The sequence below is a fragment of the Copadichromis virginalis genome, linkage group LG16 (assembly GCF_057382275.1).
Source record: "Copadichromis virginalis isolate Kocher_CV1m ecotype Utaka linkage group LG16, C_Virginalis_male_GT1.1, whole genome shotgun sequence".
Taxonomy (NCBI): Eukaryota; Metazoa; Chordata; class Actinopteri; order Cichliformes; family Cichlidae; genus Copadichromis; species Copadichromis virginalis.
The window spans coordinates 22858989-22879995 of NC_140633.1; the positions used below are offsets into that span (position 1 = coordinate 22858989).

Here is a 21007-nt window from a genome sequence, read left to right on the forward strand (position 1 = left end):
GAACACAACAGAAAATATTTCACTGTGGAGTTGAGTTTGTCTTGTTTTATGTCTGCTGTCCGTAGCAGCTGTTCTCAACAGAGTCGACTCATTATATTCCTAGCTGGGCATTCATTTCCTACAGGAATATCCTTTATAACCTATTGGTACACCACAATAAAAACCTCCAGGTGTGGTCATTTATTTTCAGTTCTGATATTAATGCAAAAAACAGAAAGGTAAAATAAAGCTTGGGTAGTGTGAAAAACAACACATAGAGCAAAACCATCATACATGAACAAGATAATTCCTGAAATCACAATTGCTTGCACTGATAAAGCAATACTTTTCAAAAATTAGTTCCTCTTGAGAATTGAATAGATTTAGAGCTTTGAACAACACTGTTTGATCCACAGTGGAAAATCTCATCTGCTGCCATGGAAACACAGAGAAAAGTAGAAGTTCAGTCTTAAACCTGACTGGTTTTTTTGTGAGCAGCAGAAACACAGAAACAAGTCTCACCATACAGCTGAAATTCTGTCACTTCCTCCTGAATGTAAAAATAAAACTTATAGGAACAGGCTTGTTTCACTATTTTAGCATTTCCTCTTAAAAACACAATGGGACCTAGGTGATAATTCCCTAAGTGATACAAATAAGGGGTGTTCATTATTTGTGTTGTTTTTGTGTTACATTGGTTTTAATATTATATATTCACTGAAAAATAGTTTTTAAAGTAAAAGCTAAGTGCTTTGCCTAAAAACCAAAAATTAAACCAGTCCACTGTTCAGACAAGTAAAATGATTTCATGGGGTTTGCTTTATTTCCCTTGTGATGTCTCATTGTTTAGTAACTGTCTGAGGTGTGATTATTCCCATGCCATTACTTCGAGGTTCATCAGCCTATATAGACTTACAAAGGACAGCAGCATACACTGCGTCTCTTAAAATGTATCAAAGGAATCATTTGAGACAAATGTGTGCATCAGTTACACACAAAAATAAAGTCATTCAACTCTGACTGCACTGATAATGGAATTGGCTGCTTAGTTGTAAAATAAGCATAAATACAACATATTTGTCTGAAAGTAGACTTCACAGTTCATAATAAAATAGGAAAAAAAATGTGATCTTTATAAAACAGATTTTTTTTTCCCTTTCATGATACTATGTTTTCCAGCTATATGAGACAAGGGCAAGATGTGCTTATTTTTTGTGTATTCTGTACAATCCTGCATATCTTTTGTCGAGTTATTCATATCCACTCAGTCCAACAGTACAATACAGTCGTTGGCACTGTACAATACAGCTACTGGAGCAGGAACACTGTCAGAGTGGTCTCATCCTCCTAGCACATTATGTACAGTATGCAGCTATAAGCAGTCTCAGGGATATCTGTGTTCTTTGTCAGTTACCCCTGAGTCACAGCCATTTCAGAGGGTGTCCATCACAACAGTGGCAGATGGCAGTTTGGTCTCTTACGCCAAGTTCAACTCAATCAGCCATTTCATGTCACTTGCATTCCTTTTCAAAGACTTCGTCAGGTCTCAACTTGTCAGACACCGTCATGGAAACCAGAACCATAAAGGCAGAATTAGTAAAAATATAGAAAGACTTAGATTTTTATCGCATAAATATGGTGCTTTCCTTATTAAACGGACACATTTTGTATTTTTCCAACATTCGATCTAGTGCTAAACCCTTACAATTTATCGCTATAAAGTACTTTTGTCTGTCTAAGAAAGTTTAAAAAAAGAAAAACATGAAACAGTCCAGTGACAGAGTATTGTCTTGAAATCCATAAATTCTATATGGTCTGTCTCACAGTACACACTATTATAGGACACAGAGTTCTTGTCAGACCAGACTGCACATACAGATGGTAGATGGTGAAGAGGAGGGCCTGGCATCACAAATGTCTACATGAGCTCCTTAAAAACAGCAAATACAAAATAAACTAACATGTCCTGTTCCCTTATTAAAAACAAATGTAGCCTGAATATGGCCTTATGGGAAAGAGGATGAACTTGTGCCAATCCCCCAGCAAAGCCTATTGTTGTTTCAGCACAGCTGTTATGGTCTGTAGACACATTGCATTATGTAACCACTTTCCAAACATAAGAGACAACTGATGTGTGTAAACAGCATAATTAGTTCCTTTTTGTTTTAGTTCAGTTAATTTGAGAAAAAAAAAAAAAAAAAAAAAAAACCCTTTACATTTTTTGGAGGTGACAATCTCCAAATACACCTGCCGCACCAGTACTGTGGTTTAACACATTAAACACCGTCACCATGATTAAGGGTTCTTGAATATGGTTTCCAGCTAAATGTAGAATTTGTTAGAGCCTAAAGCTTTCTTTTTCATGTGCACCTCAAGGCGCAGCAGCTTCATTTCAATCACCCATTTCGCACAGACCGGTATTAAACTTCTCTTGCAAGGTAGAGATTAGTAACTGGACCTACAAGTTTAGAGTTTTGCATCTGCAGGTGTAAATAACTGGACAGTTTCAATTGCATGTCACAAAATAGAGAGCCATGGCTCTTATTCCAAACTGGCATTTTAAAGGAACTAGTCCATCAGCTAGTGGCTTTGGATGCGTTATTGCATACTTTAACACAGGGGCCTAGTGCAGCTGCAAGGTAGAAAAACCAAAAAAGTGAACTATGTAGGACTAGTCTTGAGTACAATTGTGGCAGATAGGGCAGCAATGTTTTGCACAACACCTTTACAGACCACAAGGTTGAATAACTGGCTTTTTTGGATGTTGACGAAGGCTTCCGAAAAGTTCTGCATTGTAAAGTTGTGTTTTTGAAGCCCACTGGGATGACATACAATTTCTGCAGTGCTTAAGATGCACAATTAAAAAAAATAAATAAAATAAAGAGACAGAGCCAATATATTACCAGCTTCTGTTGGACCGGTGCTCAAAAGGAACCGGCTGATCAAGCTTTAGTTCCAACTGTTGGTACAGATTCAGTTTAGCTAGCAGACAAGCTGAAACGCCTATAGAGAGCTTCCATCCAGTCAAACCTGCTCAGGATAAAAGGGCATTCAATGTTAGCTCCCAAGGCTGAGCAAAAGTTACACCGCCACCCCCCCCCAAAAACCAAAACACCACATGCACGTGAAATTTACATTTTTTTTTTTATTGTGCATATTAAACAAATCTTGCGCATTTCAGGTTTAACAGCTTGCTTGTGAGCATTACAGGTGACCGGAGTAGGGCTACAAATTGCCAAGTGCAGATTTGTCAGTTGTTTCCCCCCTGCTCATTGATGCACACAGATGACCAGATCCTAAAGGTGACATAAAGCCACACTGCCATACTGTACAGAGGGTCATCAAGCCAAGTGAATAGTGTGAGTTGTACAGCCATTTCTCAAGTAGGTTATGAAACTTGAAATGCATTTTGATAGAGACGAAGCTTGTCAAATGTACAGCACGTAGGAGGCCTGGTCTTCATGATGACTCTGCCTTCTCCTGTTCGATGACTGCAACAGGAGGTAGAAGGTTAGGGTCTCAGAGTTCCAGCATAGCAGACATGCTCTGGATTAAAGTCAGACGGTGTAGTACCTACCTTCTTTGGTTGGCAGTGGGTTTTTCTCTTGAGTCTCGGTCTTCTTCAGCTTGGTCTTGTCAAAGGTTGTAACCTCAGTGACGTCAGGCTTGTCAGACATGTTTGCAGAAGGTTCTAAAACAAAGAGACCCTTCTTATTAGGCTAATCAGCACACCCGAGCATGTGTAGTCAGACAGTTAAATTTCAAGGCATTGAGAATTTGAATACCGCCCCCCCGGACTCATACAGTCGCTAGCGATCTCGATGCACACAACACTTTCAAGTACGGATGCTGCTACGCCGAATGCACTCCACAGTGAACTTTAATTTTAAACAGGCGTTCTACAAATTCGTGTTTAAAATAATAATAAAAAAAACCCCACAAAGCAGTATGCTCATAAATTCCGCAGCTTAGGTCATTTACACTTTTACTTTGTTAAACGTCATGATGTAGTCATTGAGCCAAGAAACTGAAACCAGAGGAAATAAGGGCACATCAAGCTAAATTTAAGCGCCGGTCAACTTTAACAAGAAACAAAAAAAAAAAAAAAAAAAAAAGGAACTTACTTACAAGAGCACGACTCACAGAAATCACAGGCTGCGCGTCCGGTTGTTGCAGGAGCAGAGTGCTAACGTCAGCCTCCATCACACAATAAATACAATACCGTATGCAAATGAGCCTCTGACGTCACGACAAGGCTGCTTCGATACAAACGATAAAAAAAGAAAAAGTGAACATTTTTTAATCTTATATATAGTCTTGAAAACAAACGCTGATATCCCGAAACCATAGCGCAAGTAAAAAAAAACAAAAAACAAACAAACACCTCAGAACATTCATTCAAATCGAGTGGCCATTAGCAACAGCTGTGTGCCATTAGCTTAATTAACGTCGTTTATTGATTTTCTCCGAACTCTACAAAAGGTGTCTGCATCACTACAGCGCCTTGTTTGCTCTTGTAAGGAAAAATAAATGTAGGCCGACAGTTAGTGGAACAATGACTTGAGGGTTTATTTGCAAACGGCACTCCCATTAAAACTGAATCAGTGGTGACACCGTATGGACAAAGTAGGTACTAACCAAACGTGGTGTAGCAGATTCCCTGGCTTCAAGAATTTGTATTTTTGTTGTTGTTTTTTCCCCCTAAACAGTAATTACTAAGTCCTAAAATGTCAGTAAAAACCCAAATGAAAGAGTAGGCTGTGCATAAGTTCAACTTGTAACCCATAAAATATTTATTTTCTTATACAAAAACCAGATGGTAGTCTGCCAAAATTTACATCCACAAAATGGAACACATTTTGAAAAGGCTTTATTTGATAATATACAGCACATAACAGTTTCACATTTACAAATATTCGGTAGGCTGTGCTCTCTCAGCAATTATTAGCAAATAAGTTTTGTAGTTTCTTTGTTTATAAGTCGAGAGAAGTTTTAAAAGAACCAAGCAAGCAATGATGCATAAATCAATAGTTTTAAAACAAGACCTTCTTCACTTGGTGGTGAAGTATTTTGAATAGGTCTTGTTGTACATCACTTGATTATCTACTCTTATGACAGTTCTCAGGTTTTGCCAAAACCAGGGCTCTGCGGCTGCTGTACGCGGCCACTCTACAACACTGCTCTCGCACAGTCGCTTCCTCAAGCGCAGAAAGTGAGAATGCTGCAGGACAGGCTCCAGCATTAGCAGTACTATCACATCCACATTTTCATCCAGCAGTCTTTGGTGGGCCAGATACATTGCTAGCTTGAAAGCACCGGTCTTAACGTAGCCCTTTGTTAAGACAAACAGAGTCTTGCGACTGTACTGGATGCTCTGGGTGAGGTTGTCCACCAGTGGGACTCCTGGGGGCCAGTCCCTCTCTTCCAGACACAGTGGATGTATCTTGTCTCCCTCTTCCTCCAGTTGCACCCGCAGATTGCTCATCACCCACTCAGAGACGTGTGGGTCTTTTGTATCATATGTCACAAAGACATCATAAATAGTATCTGGCGAGTTCAAGGATCTGTACCCTTTCAGCTTAGCTTTCATATAGTGTAGGACATAGGAAGCATCCCAGTAAAATAAGTGAGCAACTGTTGAAACAACCATGAAAAGAATAATGATAGAAGTTGTTAGAGTGTAGATCTGAAATGCCTGACTGGGATTTATACACTGATGAATGCTAAAATGTATCAATCCTTGTCCCTTTAAGTTCACTGGTGTGTTACATGTCACCTGAGTGGTCAGTCTTGGGATCTTTACATCACTCTGTTCAATCCACAAAACGAAGTCTAACAAATCACAAGTACACTCGAATGGATTTCCTTGTAGGAACAGAGTCAGGTTTGCAGGTCCTGATTTGAAGGTAGTTTCATTGACAATAGTCAATTTGTTGTTACTCAGGCTTAGAGTCGTGAGGCTTTTTAGACTCTTTAAAAAACAATTGTCTGCATGGAAAATGTGATTATGACTCAGGTCAAGGAAAGTCAAAGTTTGTGTGATGTTTGAGTTAATAGTTGTTAAAGTAGACAGAGAATTGTAACTTAGGTCCAAAATTTGAAGTTGATGGAAAGGCAGTTTGTCCCAATTAACATCACTGAGTGAGTTATGACTTATGCGCAGTGTGGTGAGGTTATGTGGCAAATATTCATAAACATCATCTGGAATCTTTGCAATGCCATTAAAGGATATATCTAAAATTGTCAAATTAGAGAGATTAGTGAAAAGTTTCTTGTATGAGCTATCCCTGTCTTTCCAAAGTTTCCCTAGATGATTTTGTGCAAATATAAGTTCTGCTAATGATTTGCTATACATCTCTTTTGTTGTCAGTGTGGAAATCTCGTTATGACTCATATTAAGGACTCTTAGCACAGGTAGATTTTGTGTAAAATTTAAATTAAGCGTTACCCCAAATGCTTCAAAGTAGTGTGAATTGTAACTGAGGTCTAGTACTTGTAATTTCTTTAGTTCTTTGAAGGCGTTGTTATAGGCCAGATCAACCCTATTGAAGGATAAGTCCAGATATGTCAGATTAGGCAACATCTTGAACTCTGTGCCATTAAGTGCCTGTGAAAATCCATTTCTGGAGAGGTTGAGACATGAAATATTTCCATAGCCCACAAACTGCTTTGGAGAAATGAAGAACAGATTATTTGAGCTGAGGATGAGCACTCGTCCAGAATTGGCGCATTCTTGCTTTGTATTCCTGTGTAGTACTTCATAAATTGAGTCTTTTGGAGTGAGTTTTACGAATGGTGACATAGAAACTTCTGAATTCTCATTATTTCTGTCTCTTAGAGTTGGTAGACTTTCTACTGTAGTGGGATATAACCTGTTTTCTCCGAGATATATCATTCTTAAGTGGGAAAGCTTGCTGAACACGGTAGGGTCAGAGTGAATAATGAAGTTAGTGCTTAAGTACAAATGAGACAGATTTTTCAGATTGTACAGAGGTGTGAGTGTGTCTGGTCCAATACTTTGGAATACCAAAGCATTCAAATGCAAACTTTTCAGTGACCTGAGCTGTGAAAAGTCTTTTGAAAGTGTTAATTTTTCTAGGTACAATCCGATAGCATAATTGAAAGACAGGTCAAGTTTTTCTAGCCTGTGAAGATAACTGAAAGCTTTAACCGATGTGTCCTCACCAGTTACGGCTTTTTGTAAAAAGTTAAATTCCAGAAACAATTGTGTAAGATTCGTTAGCGTTTGAAACCAAGAGGGATCAAGGTAATTTAGTGAGTTTCCTCCCAGGTTCAGTGTCTCCAGCTGTGTCAGTCTTTGAAATGCATCAGGATGTATGTCAATAGAACCGTTAGGGCAAGGAACACAAGGGTACGGAGCATTGTGACATCTTGGACAGTTGCCTTGTATATCAAGGAATTTGACATTTTCTAACCCTTGAAAATCATCTTTATATATGTTCTCTATTTTGTTGGTATCCAGACGTAAGATTGTAATTGACTGGGGTAGTCCTTTAGGAACATGGGTTAAGTTGTTATAAGACAAGTCCAGGTATTTCAGTTTTTTCAGTAGTGCAAAAGTGTTTTCGCTGATAGCGACAGACTTCCCACAAGGGTTGCGGAAGTAGCAGTTTTTAGATAACAACAGCATTTTCATGTTTTGCAAGCCAATAAAGCTATTGTTCAGTTTATCCATATTAACTTTGTTAATGTTTAGCTCAAGTCTTTCCACACTGTGGGGGAGATTGCGTGGAATTTCAGTCAGACAGTTGCCGCTCAGTCGTAGTTGCTTCAGTTTTGTCAGATTTTTCAAAGCATTTTCAGCGATCTTCAGTGCTCGGCATCCATAATCAGTCTTGGTGTTGTTTGCCCAGTTGAGATTCAGATGTGCCAGATTCAGCAGATTAGAGAGTGAATCAGCTTTAATACTCCTAATGACATTTTCTGACAAGTCTAGATCAGTGGCATTAGTAGTTATACCTTTTGGTACTTCCTCTAGATGGCGGCCTTTACAGTCAAATTTGACCGTATTTGAAGCATTGTTGGATATGACATCACAAGGAAACTGCCGTGTCATCCAGAAGGGTTTATGTGCAGCCAGCTGGACCTCATCATGGCAACACAGACAGAACAACAGCATCCAGCATTTGGTAATCTGTGAAAAATTGATGAAATCAGTTAACTGAAATAATTTAAAGCTTTTGTTTTTGGTCATATTATTTGGACTGACCCTGAATCAGTTAAGCTACTCCAGGACCCCTCGTGCCATACTAGCGCTTCTCCTTGATTACATTGTTTTCACTTCCCATTTATTTATTAGCCTTGCATTTCTGCATGCATAAAGTTTGTCTCTACTCTTTCTCAGTATTTTCTCTTGTCCTGTTTGTTGTTTTGTGGCCTCTCCATATTTCTCCCTTCCATTCAGCCCTCAAGCAGTACAGTAGCAGCAAATGGCTGCTGCTTCTTTAGCCTAGTTTACCCTCCCTCCTTTACCTAGTCCTTGGTCATAGAGTCTTGTCTGCTTGTTTGGGTTCTTGCTCTAATTTTGTTGAGTTTGTGCCTTTCTAAATTACTTCAAGGTTCAGACTAATATTTTGATCTGTGAGCCCCAGATTATACACTCACTGCAGCAAAAGATGTTCTTGGCCCAATTAGACTGTAAGTCATGACATCCAAGAACTACAGAGATGTTTTGAGAGAAAACATATTGATAAGATAAAATAAGATGCCTATTATATATTATAGTATTTGTTTGAAATAAAATATGAAGCCGACTCGCATTCCACATTCATTATATGCAGTTTATTTTTAATTGTTATTTATTTAACTGTGATAAAAGGCATTTCTTTTTTGGCTCATGATGATTTGGAGATCTGGATGGCCAAAAGAAAACAACAACTCATTTGTTTGAACGCTTGCTGTTGGGCAGTTTTAAAGCTGTTCAAGTGCAAACAGGTTTAATCACAAAAAATACAGTGGAATAAAAGATTTGTGGATATATAGTGTAAGTGAATGAGGCCCATTGATGTTACAAAGTAAGCTTGAAGAAAATTGTATGTAAGTATGGCATCACTTCTACCCAGCAGGTGCCAATAAATCGTAAATCAAATTGTAGCTGGAAAGACTGTTCCTGTTTTTTGTCACACTTGGGAAAAATATTAAATATTAAAATTACTGAACAGTTTGTGTAATTTGTGAGTAATTTTTAATGTACATTTTAATGTAATTGTCCAACAAATACCAAATACCAAAAAAACCCAAATACCAAAGGCCATTTCCAAAGTAAATTAAGTCAACTGTACAGGTTTTTAGAATCAAATAAATCTATGAAACATTTTGTCACCAAAATCCTGAAACTAGAAAAATAATCAAAAATAATACAGATAAAAGAAATTATAGCACATAAAGGTAATCAGAAATTTAATAAAATGTAAAAATTTAAGTTAATATAAAGAACAGAAACAAAATAAAACTCACCATTTTTTCTCCACTATATTGATCCCTGAATGACAATTTGCAAAATTATGCTAGTGTGCTTCAATTTTTTTTCTCAATTGTAAGACTTGAAAGTTTCTTGTCTTTTATTAATGATTTCGTTACAGATGACCCTGTTTGTTCCCTTCAAGACAAATAAAAAAGAAACACCCTGTTAAAACTACATGATAAGCTGTGTGAGGGAAGTAACCCGTTAATTGAAGAACTGCATCTTTTTCATTTCCCTCCTTCAAAAATGCCAGTTTATTTGTCAGCCAAGATGAACACTGGAATGCCAGTAAACACAGCAACAGTGCATAGTGCCAGTCAGTTCTTCAGATTATGTGACGTAATATGGAGTTTAAAAATGACATATTTCTTAGACATTAATATGACATTAGTAATATATGGCCTCACACACTGATTTATTTTTGAGTGGGACACTGAATTTAGGGCTAATTTGCAAAATGCACTGTATTAAAACTGTGTCACTTGCACCACCTTACGGACAATCTCAAAAATTTCCAAATGTGAAATAACAGATGAAAGCATGCAAGTTGTATTACACATACTGTGTCGATATGGATTTTTAATAATGGACTGCAATTTAGGATCTGTCACTTTTGTACTAAATTTCTCTTTTGTTAACTGTTAAACCTGGTACTGGTGTCACTCAGCACAGATGTTTTCTAACATAGAAACCAGAGACTAGAGTATAAAATCTACATCTGCAAAATGCCACACATTTTATTTTATTTTATTTTTTTATTAATGCACTGCAGACAGATTACACAAGATTTATTATGCTTTCTCAGCAAATATAAGAAAATTAGTTTTTTATTGTTTTCTTATTAGATTCAGACAAAGAAGAAATCGTTTAAAAGAACCAAATAAGCATTGCTCTAAAGAACAGTGATTTTAAAGCAGGACCATGTTATTGTCTGCAGACTAGAATTACAAATCAGTCCCAGGCAGATAAGTGATGATTATCCTTCTTCACTTGGTGGTGAAGCATTTTGAATAAGTCAATAACTCAACAACTATAAGAAAATTAGTTCTTAAAAACAGTTCAGTCAAAGAAGAAACACTTTAAAAAGACCAAACAAGAAATGATATATAAAAGCACTGGTTATATAACAAGCTCATGTTATTATCCTTCTTCACTTGGTGGTGAAGTATTTTGAATAGGTCTTGTTGTACATCACTTGATTATCTACTCTTATGACAGTTCTCAGGTTTTGCCAAAACCAGGGCTCTGCGGCTGCTGTTCGCGGCCACTCTACAACACTGCTCTCGCACAGTCGCTTCCTCAAGCGCAGAAAGTGAGAATGCTGCAGGACAGGCTCCAGCATTAGCAGTACTATCACATCCACATTTTCATCCAGCAGTCTTTGGTGGGCCAGATACATTGCTAGCTTGAAAGCACCGGTCTTAACGTAGCCCTTTGTTAAGACAAACAGAGTCTTGCGACTGTACTGGATGCTCTGGGTGAGGTTGTCCACCAGTGGGACTCCTGGGGGCCAGTCCCTCTCTTCCAGACACAGTGGATGTATCTTGTCTCCCTCTTCCTCCAGTTGCACCCGCAGATTGCTCATCACCCATTCAGAGACGTGTGGGTCTTTTGTATCATATGTCACAAAGACATCGTAAATAGTATCTGGCGAGTTCAAGGATCTGTACCCTTTCAGCTTAGCTTTCATATAGTGTAGGACATAGGAAGCATCCCAGTAAAATAAGTGAGCAACTGTTGAAACAATCATGAAAAGAATAATGATAGAAGTTGTTAGAGCGTAGATCTGCTTTGCCTGTTCCGCATTTACACACTGACTAATGTTAAAACTTATCAGTATTTTGTTCCTCTGGTTCACTGGTGTGTTACATGTCACCTGAGTGGTGAGTCTTGGGATCTTTACATCACTCTGTTCAATCCATAAAATAAAGTCTATGGAATCACAAGTACACTCAAATGGATTTCCTTGTAGGAACAAAGTCTGAAATTCAGGTCCTGATTTGAAGGTAGTTCGATTGACAATAGTAAGTTTGTTGTTTCTAAGGCTGAGAGTCCTGAGGCTTTTCAAACTCTGTAAAAAACCATTGTGCACTTGGGAAATGTGATTATGACTCAGGTCAAGGAAAGTCAGAGTTTGTGTGATGTTTGAGTTAATAGTTGTTAAAGTAGACAGATGATTGTAGCTCAGGTCTAAACTCTGTAGTTGGTGGAAAGGCAGTTTGTCCCAGCTAAAATCGCTGAGTGAGTTATGACTTATGCGCAGTGTGGTGAGGTTACGTGGCAAATATTCATAAACATCTTCTGGAATCTTTGCAATGCCATTAAAGGATATATCTAAAATTGTCAAATTAGAAAGATTAGTGAAAAGTTTCTTGTATGTGCTATCCCTGTCTTTCCAAAGTTTCCCTAAATTATTGTGTGTAAATATAAGTTCTGCTAATGATTTGCTATACATCTCTTTTGTTGTCAGTGTGGAAATCTCATTATGACTCATATTAAGGACTCTTAGCACAGGTAGATTTTGTGTAAAATTTAAATTGAGCGTTACCCCAAATGCTTTAAAGTAGTGTGGATTGTAACTGAGGTCTAGTACTTGTAATTTCTTTAGTTCTTTGAAGGCGTTGTTATAGGCCATATCGACCTTATTGAAAGATAAATCCAGATATGTCAGATTAGGCAACATCTTGAATTCTGTGCCATTAAGTGCCTGTGAAAATCCATTTCCTGAGAGGTTGAGACATGAAATATTTCCATATCCCTCAAATAGCTTTGGAGAAATGAAGAACAGATTATTTGAGCTGAGGATGAGCACTCGTCCAGAGTCAAAGCACTCTTGCTTTATTAGGCTGTGTGATATCTCGTAGCTAAAGTCTTTTGGAGTAGCTGTTATTGACGGTGAAATAGAAAGGTCTGAATTCTGGTTGTATCTGTCTGTTAGAGTTGGTGGACTTTCTATTGTTGTGGGATATAACCTGTTTTCGGCTAGATAAATCATTTTTAAGTGGGAGAAATTGGTGAATAAAGTAGAGTTGCTATAAATAATGAAGTTAGTGCCTAAATTCAAAGCAGATAAATTTTTTAGATTGCGTAAAGGCGTGAGTGTGTCTGGTCCAATTCTCTGGAATACCAAAGCCTCCAAATGCAAAGTTTTCAGTGACCTGAGCTGTGAAAAGTCTTTTGAAAGTGTTAATTTTTCTGGGTACAATCCGAGAGCATAATTGAAAGACATGTCAAGTTTTTCTAGCCTGTGAAGATAACTGAAAGCTTTAACTGGTGTGTCCTTACCAGTTACAGCTTTTTGTAAAAAGTTAAATGCCACAAATAATTCTTTAAGATTCTTTAGACTTTGAAACCAAGAGGGATCAAGGTAATTTAGTGAGTTTCCTCCCAGGTTCAGTGTCTCAAGCTGTGTCAGTCTTTGAAATGCATCAGGATGTATGTCAATAGAACCGTTAGGGCAAGGAACACAAGGGTACGGAGCATTGTGACATCTTGGACAGTTGCCTTGTATATCAAGGACTTTTAAAATTAGCAACCCCTGGAAATCATCTTTAGATATGTTCTCTATTTTGTTGGAATCCAGACCTAAAATTGTAATTGACTGGGGTAGTCCTTTAGGAATGTGTGTTAAGTTGTTGTAAGACAAGTCAAGAACCTGCAGTTTGTCCAGTATTTGAAAGGGTTTTTCCATAATAGCAACAGACTTCCCACAGGGATTCCAGAAGTAGCAGTTTTTAGATAGTAACAGGTTTGTTATGTTTTTTAAGCCAATAAAACTGTTGTTCAATTTATCCAAACTAATCTTGTTAATGTTTAGGTCAAGTTTTTCCACACTGTGGGGGAGATTGCGTGGAATTTCAGTCAGACAGTTGCCGCTCAGTTCCAGTTGCTTGATTTTTGTGAGATTTTTGAAAGCATTTGCAGAAATGTTCAATTTTCTGCAGCCATAACCATTCTTGGGCTTGTTTGCAAAGTTGAGATTGAGCTGAGTCAATTTCAGCAGATTAGAAAGTGAATCAGCTTTAATACTCTTAATAAAATTTTCAGATAAGTCTAGATCCGTGGCATTACTGGTTATTCCTTCTGGTACTTTCTCTAGATGACGCCCTTTACAGTCAAATTTGACCTCAGAGGTATTGGTGGATATGACATCACAAGGAAACTGCCGTGTCATCCAGGTGGGTTTACATGCAGCCGGCAGGATCTCATGATGGCAACAGAGACAGAACAACAGCATCCAGCATTTGGTAATCTGTGGAGAATTGATGAAATCCCTTATATGAAATAACCTTATGCTTCTGTTTTTGGTAAAATTATTTGGACTGACCCTGAATCATCACTTAATTAAGCTACTATAGGCTCAGGCCGCTGCAGGACCTCCTGTGTTATTCTACCAACTCTCCAACACTCTGTTTTCATTAACATTACCTACTCAGTCATTATAAGGTACTGCCCACACTAGAACAGCACATAGTCATGGAGCAAAACTGGGTGTCTGTTGCCAAGCAATAATTTTTTTTCTTCTGCTAAATTTAACTTTGAAAACCAAAGTGAAACTTCTTCATCAATAAAGTACTTATTTTTACAGTTGTATTCATTTTTCTTTAAGCAGTTTCAGTTTTTTTTTTGCTAAAAGTATTCATCAATTTGTCGCAGGTCTTCATTGCAGCTGAATTATCTTTAGCATTCCATATGGAATGCTAAATGCCATATGCTATATGCTTTCAATAGGGTCTTTACATCTTGCTAAAGATGTAAAGACCCTATTGAAAAGTTTGAGCTTACCTTTGAAAATTTACAATAAATATGTGACTTTGTTTTTAAAAATGAAGGAGGCTACTGATCGAGTAATCATGATGGAGTCAAAGGAGCTTGCAAAGAAAAGCGTCTGGACTTCTTTAAGTTACTTGAAGACGTTTCACCTCTCATCCGAGAAGCTTCTTCAGTTCTAAGGTCAAATGGTGGAGAGTCCCAGATATAAACCTAGTGGGAGTATCCCCCCACAGAGGGACAAAAGGACCCCCTGATGATCCTCTAATCGCCTGAGCCAAGGTGTGAAATTGGGTGTGGGTCCCAATCAGCCAGAGTTTCGGGTGAGCTCATTGTGAAACCTGGCCCCACCTTATCATGCGAATTCCTGAGGTCAGATGGCCCAGGGTGTGAGTGGGCGTTAAGGCGTCTGGGAAGGGATCTCAAAACTGGATTATAGATGGCAGAGAGTTGGTGTCGTAAACCCCCGCCTCTGTTCAAAGATGGTCGCTCACAGTGGACATAGATGGCTTCTTTCACTCCTCTTTCAAACCATCTGTCCTCTCTGTCCAAAATGTGAACATTGGCATCCTCGAAAGAGTGTCCTTTATCCTTAAGATGCAGATGGACTGCTGAGTCTTGTCCTGTGGAGGTGGCTCTTCTGTGTTGTGCCATGCGCTTGTGAAGTGGCTGTTTGGTCTCTCCAATGTAGAGGTCTGGGCATTCCTCGCTGCACTGTACCACATACACCACATTGTTAAGTCTGTGTTGGATCCAGATGAAACCATGGTGTCCTTTGATGTAGCCTCTCTCTTCACTTGCATACCCAGGCAGTGGAGACTGTCAGAAAACGACTACAAGAAGACAGCTCCTTGGAGGACAGGACCAACTTCACACCCGATCAGATTTGCACACTGTTAGACCTCTGCCTCACCACTACATATTTCAAATACAACGAAGGCTTTTACAGACAAAAACATGGCCGTGCCATGGGCTCCCCCGTGTCCCCTATTGTAGCCAACCTTTACATGGAGGAAGTGGAAAGGAAGGCTCTTGGCTCTTTCAAAGGAAGAGTACCCAGCCACTGGTACAGATATGTAGACGACACCTGGGTCAAAATCAAGACACAAGAAGTGGAATCCTTCACTGCGCACATTAACGCTGTGGATAAAAATATCAAGTTCACCAGGGAAGACACAAAGGACAACTGTTTGCCGTTCCTGGACTGCACTGTGCACATTGAAGAGAACGGCAAACTCAACATCGAAGTTTACCGGAAGCCCACACACACGGACCAGTACCTCCTGTTTGACTCCCATCACCCTCTTGAACACAAACTTGGAGTAATTAGGACCCTACACCACCAGGCAGAACATGTTCCCTCTAAGCCTGAAGGAAAAAAGAAGGAACACACACATGTAAAGGAAGCACTCAAAACGTGCGGCTATCCTAAACGGGCGTTCTTAAAGTCAGCAAAGAGGCACAGAAAAGAAGACCAGACACCAGCGAGGGAAGATAAGAAGGACAGACGCAACAACATTGTCATCCCCTATGTAGCCGGTGTATCAGAAAAACTTAGGAGGGTTTTCTCCAAGCATGACATCCCGGTGTATTTCAGACCCAGCAACACGCTCAGACAGAAACTGGTTCACCCGAAAGACAAAACGCCAAAACACAGACTTAACAATGTGGTGTATGCTGTACAGTGCAGCGAGGAATGCCCAGACCTCTACATTGGAGAGACCAAACAGCCACTTCACAAGCGCATGGCACAACACAGAAGAGCCACCTCCACAGGACAAGACTCAGCAGTCCATCTGTATCTTAAGGATAAAGGACACTCTTTCGAGGATGCCAATGTTCACATTTTGGACATAGAGGACAGATGGTTTGAAAGAGGAGTGAAAGAAGCCATCTATGTCCACTGTGAGCGACCATCTTTGAACAGAGGCGGTGGTTTACGACACCAACTCTCTGCGATCTATAATCCAGTTTTGAGATCCCTTCCCAGACGCCTTAACGCCCACTCACATCCTGGGCCATCTGATCTCAGGAATTCGCATGATAAGGTGGGGCCAGATTTCACAATGAGCTCACCCGAAACTCTGGCTGATTGGGACCCACACCCAATTTCACACCTTGGCTCAGGCGATTAGAGGATCATCAGGGGGTCCTTTTGTCCCTCTGTGGGGGGATACTCCCACTAGGTTTATATCTGGGACTCTCCACCATTTGACCTTAGAACTGAAGAAGCTTCTCGGATGAGAGGTGAAACGTCTTCAAGTAACTTAAAGAAGTCCAGACGCTTTTCTTTGCAAGCTCCTTTGACTACGATGACCTGGATGACTGAGAACCTTCACAGACATAATCATGATGGAGCATTTTTCTAAACAGTTCTGGGTCACTTTTAATGTACAATTTAATGCAATGGTCTAACACATTTTCAAAAAAGCAAGGGCCACTTCCAAAATTGAATTAACCAAACTATCCAGGTTTTTGGAGTCAAGTAAATCTATGAAACACAACAACTAGAAAAGAATCAAAGATAAGACAGATCTCTTTACTTGTAGTAAAAATCTAAGTTACTAAACAGAGAAAATAAAAAGACTTACCATTGTGTTCCTATTGTATTGTTCCCTGAAAGACAATCTGGAAAACCTTTGTCATGCTCCAGTACTTCAAAATCTTTCAGTCATTCGTTGAAAAAAAAAAAAATTAGTTCATTTTCTTTAGATTTAGTAAAGTTAAATACTGCTTGTCTTTTAAAGCATGAATTTATAACAATTTAGTCTGTTTGAAGTTTTTGCTCTTTGTCTCTAGACAGTTAAAGAAAACTCTTTAACTAAAGTCAAATAAGGAAGTAACAAACTGTTAACAACATGATAGCGTTTGTGAAGGAAGTAGCATGTTGTTATGTCCCCAAGAAGGAAGCTGATGAATTGAAGAACTACATCTGTTTCATTTCTCTCTTTCAAAACATTGTCACAGTTTCATTGCCAACTGAGCTGTACGTTAAAATCTCCAGTGAGCATACCAATGAGTGCCAGTCAAATCTCTAAAACGGTGTGAATAAAAATGGAATTTAAAATTAACACTGTATTAGTCATTAATATTAAATTAATAATCCATCTGCTCACAAACTGATGTATTTTTCAGTCGGACAATGACTTTATGGCTAAAATTGCAAACTCCATGACTGCCAGTGTGATCCACACAGAAATGTGGTCACAATTGTGAGTTAAGTGTCGTGATATATGGAGATTATTTTGCATGTTTTATTTTGCTGGTTTATTGGTGTAATTTAAAGCCACAATGTCATGTAAGTTCCCTGTTGCCAGGAGAGTGTATAACACTTTGGACAGTAGGGGGCAGCAGCGTGCTTTGGGAACTGAGTCGGGTGCATAGCTGCCGTAAGTTTTCCATTCTGGCAAGACTGACCAGGCGAACGGCAGCGTGTCTCCTGTGCTCACTTTCTCTCCTGTTTTACAGGTCAGTAACGTGGTCAAAAACATAAAGAAATACACAGCTGGACACTGTGATACTTAAACTTTCATGACATAAGACGGGTCTGTGATATGTGATGTATTATACTGTCGCTATGTGAGCTACTTTAGCTCTGTAAGATGTTATAGCTAGGCTATATGCCTGGGTAACGCTAGCAAGCTGTTGCAACTGCGTATAATACTCCATATAATAATAAGAAGCACCAACCCAGTTAGGTTTACAGTTCCTGATAAACTTGTAGCTTTGTGTTCATGACAAATGTTTTGTATAACGCGTGTGTAAAGTGTTCTGAGCTCGCCTGAAGTCATGTGTAAACTTGCTGTTTCAGTGTTAGAATCTAACTGGTCTGAAAAGGACATATGAAGCGAGAGCGCTAATAAGAGTACGGCCAACAAAAATGCTGGCAAGGAAAGTAGTGCAGTAATGTTGAAAGTAGAGTTTCCTTTCTATGATGAGACACTACCATGATGATGTGAATTATTTTGTTTATCTCATTTATGGGAAAAGAGGTGTAGTTGTCATTTGTTTCATTCATTTAAACCCTTTGTTGTTTTATGCCAGTAGTGTGGACTAATATTGAAATGTACTGGTGGAAAACAAGCCATGTGAGGGAATGAGCAGTTATTGTGAAATTGAGTTAACGAAAGAGTGGAGCAGATATGCTTGTGTTGTATGAATAAATTCTGGCAAGACTGATCAGGCGAACGGCAGCGTGTCTCCTGTGCTCACTTTCTCTCCTGTTTTACAGGATCGTAATCTGGCTACGCGCCCATCATAGTGGGGCCTGTAACAGATTTCTGGGGGCTCGTCCGGGATCGGCGGCGTCTGAGGAGCACGTCCGGCTGATCCAGTGATCATTGGACCCAAAGTGACAGTGTTGCTAAAGAGGGTGGGACCGGTAACGCCACCAGGCTGCAACAAAAGTCATGTCAGGCGACGAGAGGAGAAGACTCAGCTGGTCCATCAAAAAGAAACTCTACCAGCTAACGGCTGATGAAGCATACGACATTGCAACTCACCTTGACCCGGTGGCTGAACTGGACTCAGAAAGGCTAAACAAGGACGATGAGGAAGGTTGTATTGAGTACATCACTGCTTATATGAACAGCTCCACACTCCTACAGCTAGAGGATGAGGGCTTGGTCATGTTGTTATGTTTACAAGACACTATTGACTTGGTTATTACTAACCGGGATAAGGGTAGACCACCCCCCAAAGATCTGGCTAGTGGTGAAGGGACGCCTGTGATGCCACCAGCCAGTGATAACATTAATGGCAAACATATATCTCCCATGGGTGGCTACGCTCCCGAAGTGGCAACCCCCAACTTTGACATACACCAACTGCTCACAGATTCAGGGGAGGGGCAGAACAAATCTCACAGACACAGCATCAACGCACCTGACCCAGAGGGACCACAGTGTAGGACGGGTAGCTGCGGTCACATCAGCGGGCCTCGTGCCACTAACTCACCACCAACTGACATCAGACATCCACTGATTCCCCAGCAACACCACATGGCTGCAGGAGCACTGCCTGCCCCAGCCCACGAGAGTGTGATTGCCCTTCGCGACCTGCCCCTGTTACAGAGGAAGGAATTCAAAATACATGGTGGGCAAATAACTGATACTGCATCGGACATTAGTTTTAACAGTATCTGCAAACAGATTGATGACGGTCGCAGGGAACAACACACAGATGACGACATAATTAGAGGAGTCCTACGCATAATCAAGGGTGGAAACTTTAAAGACATGCTTGTGAACAAGGAAGACCTGACAGTTACAGAACTGAAAAGTTTCCTACAGTCCCATTTGAGAGAGAAAACCAGCACCGAGCTCTTTCAGGAACTGATGTGTGCTAAACAACACGAGAACGAATCTCCACAGCAATTCCTGTATCGCATGATCGGACTGAAACAGAGAATAACGTTCACATCCAAGCAGGCAAGTTCAATCATAAAGTATGATGCCTCCACACTCCAGGGCGTGTTCCTGAACGCAGTTTATCAAGGCATGGGAGAAAGGCACGAGGACCTCAGGCGGGACCTGAAGCCGCTCCTGGCTAACCCCACTGTTTCTGATGAAGCTCTCTTAAGACAGGTTATCCAGACCACGATGGAGGACAACGAGAGAAAACGCCAACTGGGGCGTAGCGCCAGCCGGAAGTTCACACAAGCCCACAGCACAGTTGCAGAGCCAGAGGGAATGACCGGCGTTGTGGGCGAGACTAGAGTCAAAGGTAAAGACAATGTAATTCAGAGACTGAGTGCTCAGGTCGAGGCTCTAACGGAGGCCATGGAGACACTGAGAAAGCTCACTGCTCCAGCCCTGGTGCCCGGGGCTGCCCATCAAATTGTCCAACAGAGTGCCTCTGACAAGACCAAATCGGACAGAAAGACACAAAGATCATATGGGTGTCCACAGTGTGTAGCCCAAGGCAGGCCAAGCTGTAACCACTGCTTTTCGTGTGGAGAAGTAGGCCATCGTGCTATTGGCTGCTTGAAAAGGAATATGCAGTCGGGAAACGAGTGCCGGTCAGGGCTGAGGGGCAACCCCTGACCAATCCAAGGGACAAATCCCAGCCCCATGATGCCACAGTACTAGAGTTAGGAAAGAGGGACCAGTCTATGAGCTTACAGATGGGTAACCACCTACCCCCACCTGAGAAAGTTGCCCCACTGATTGGCCGAAAATCCCTATTGAAATGCAGCATGAACGGCTATGCAGTGACTGCCATGTTAGACACAGGGGCAAATGTGAGCATCATAGACCACGCCTGGAAGAACAAGTACCTACCTGAAAAAGAGATCCGCCCACTGAGTGAACTAATGGATGAGGAACTCAGTGTAACTGCTGTCACGGGGGAGGCAGTGCCATATGATGGGTGGATGGAAGTGGTGGTAAACCTGCAAGGCAACAACGATCCAGATCTATCCATTAGAGTACCTTTTCTAGTTAGTCGACTAGATTTAGAAAGACCATTGGTTGGTTTTAATGTCATCCAAGAACTCATCAAGAGTAACGAGAGCAGACCCAAAATCATGTCCATCCTCGTCAACCTGCTGACTGGTGCCCTAGAGATCAACAGTGCAAAGGCAGAGGCTATTGTAAGCTTCATACAGACCAAACCAAAAGTAGAACAGAATGCGACTGTAAAGGTGGGCAGGAAAGGTGCCACTATTAATCCTGGTCAAGTAGCGTATATTAGGTGTGGAGTATCTTTAGACATTAGTGACTCTAGCCCACTCGTGCTGTTTGAACCTAACCTAGATGACACACCACTGTTGCC

At 40.3% G+C, this 21007-nt stretch overlaps 2 protein-coding genes and 1 pseudogene across 3 annotated transcripts; all 3 read right to left on the minus strand.

Annotated features, from left to right (window-relative positions):
* Nucleotides 1–3104: 3104 nt before the first annotated feature.
* On the minus strand, nt 3105–4186 carry tmsb4x (thymosin beta 4 X-linked). 2 transcript variants are annotated; one of them, XM_085433869.1, is made up of 3 exons: nt 4104–4186; nt 3557–3670; nt 3105–3470 (listed from the first exon to the last, which is right to left on the minus strand). In XM_085433869.1, exons 1-3 carry the CDS (start codon nt 4180–4182, stop codon nt 3439–3441), a joined length of 225 nt encoding a protein of 74 aa, XP_085289995.1. In that variant the 5' UTR covers nt 4183–4186; the 3' UTR covers nt 3105–3438. The 2 variants fall into 2 exon arrangements, with proteins under 2 accessions (XP_085289995.1, XP_085289996.1); XM_085433870.1 differs by having other exon boundaries at nt 4108–4172.
* Nucleotides 4187–4832: 646 nt separating this feature from the next.
* Nucleotides 4833–8250, minus strand: LOC146690778 (toll-like receptor 8 pseudogene; annotated as a pseudogene).
* Nucleotides 8251–8782: 532 nt separating this feature from the next.
* On the minus strand, nt 8783–17037 carry LOC146690779 (toll-like receptor 8). Its single transcript, XM_085433871.1, has 2 exons — nt 16825–17037; nt 8783–13715 (listed from the first exon to the last, which is right to left on the minus strand). Exons 1-2 carry the CDS (start codon nt 16825–16827, stop codon nt 10614–10616), a joined length of 3105 nt encoding a protein of 1034 aa, XP_085289997.1. The 5' UTR covers nt 16828–17037; the 3' UTR covers nt 8783–10613.
* Nucleotides 17038–21007: the final 3970 nt, after the last annotated feature.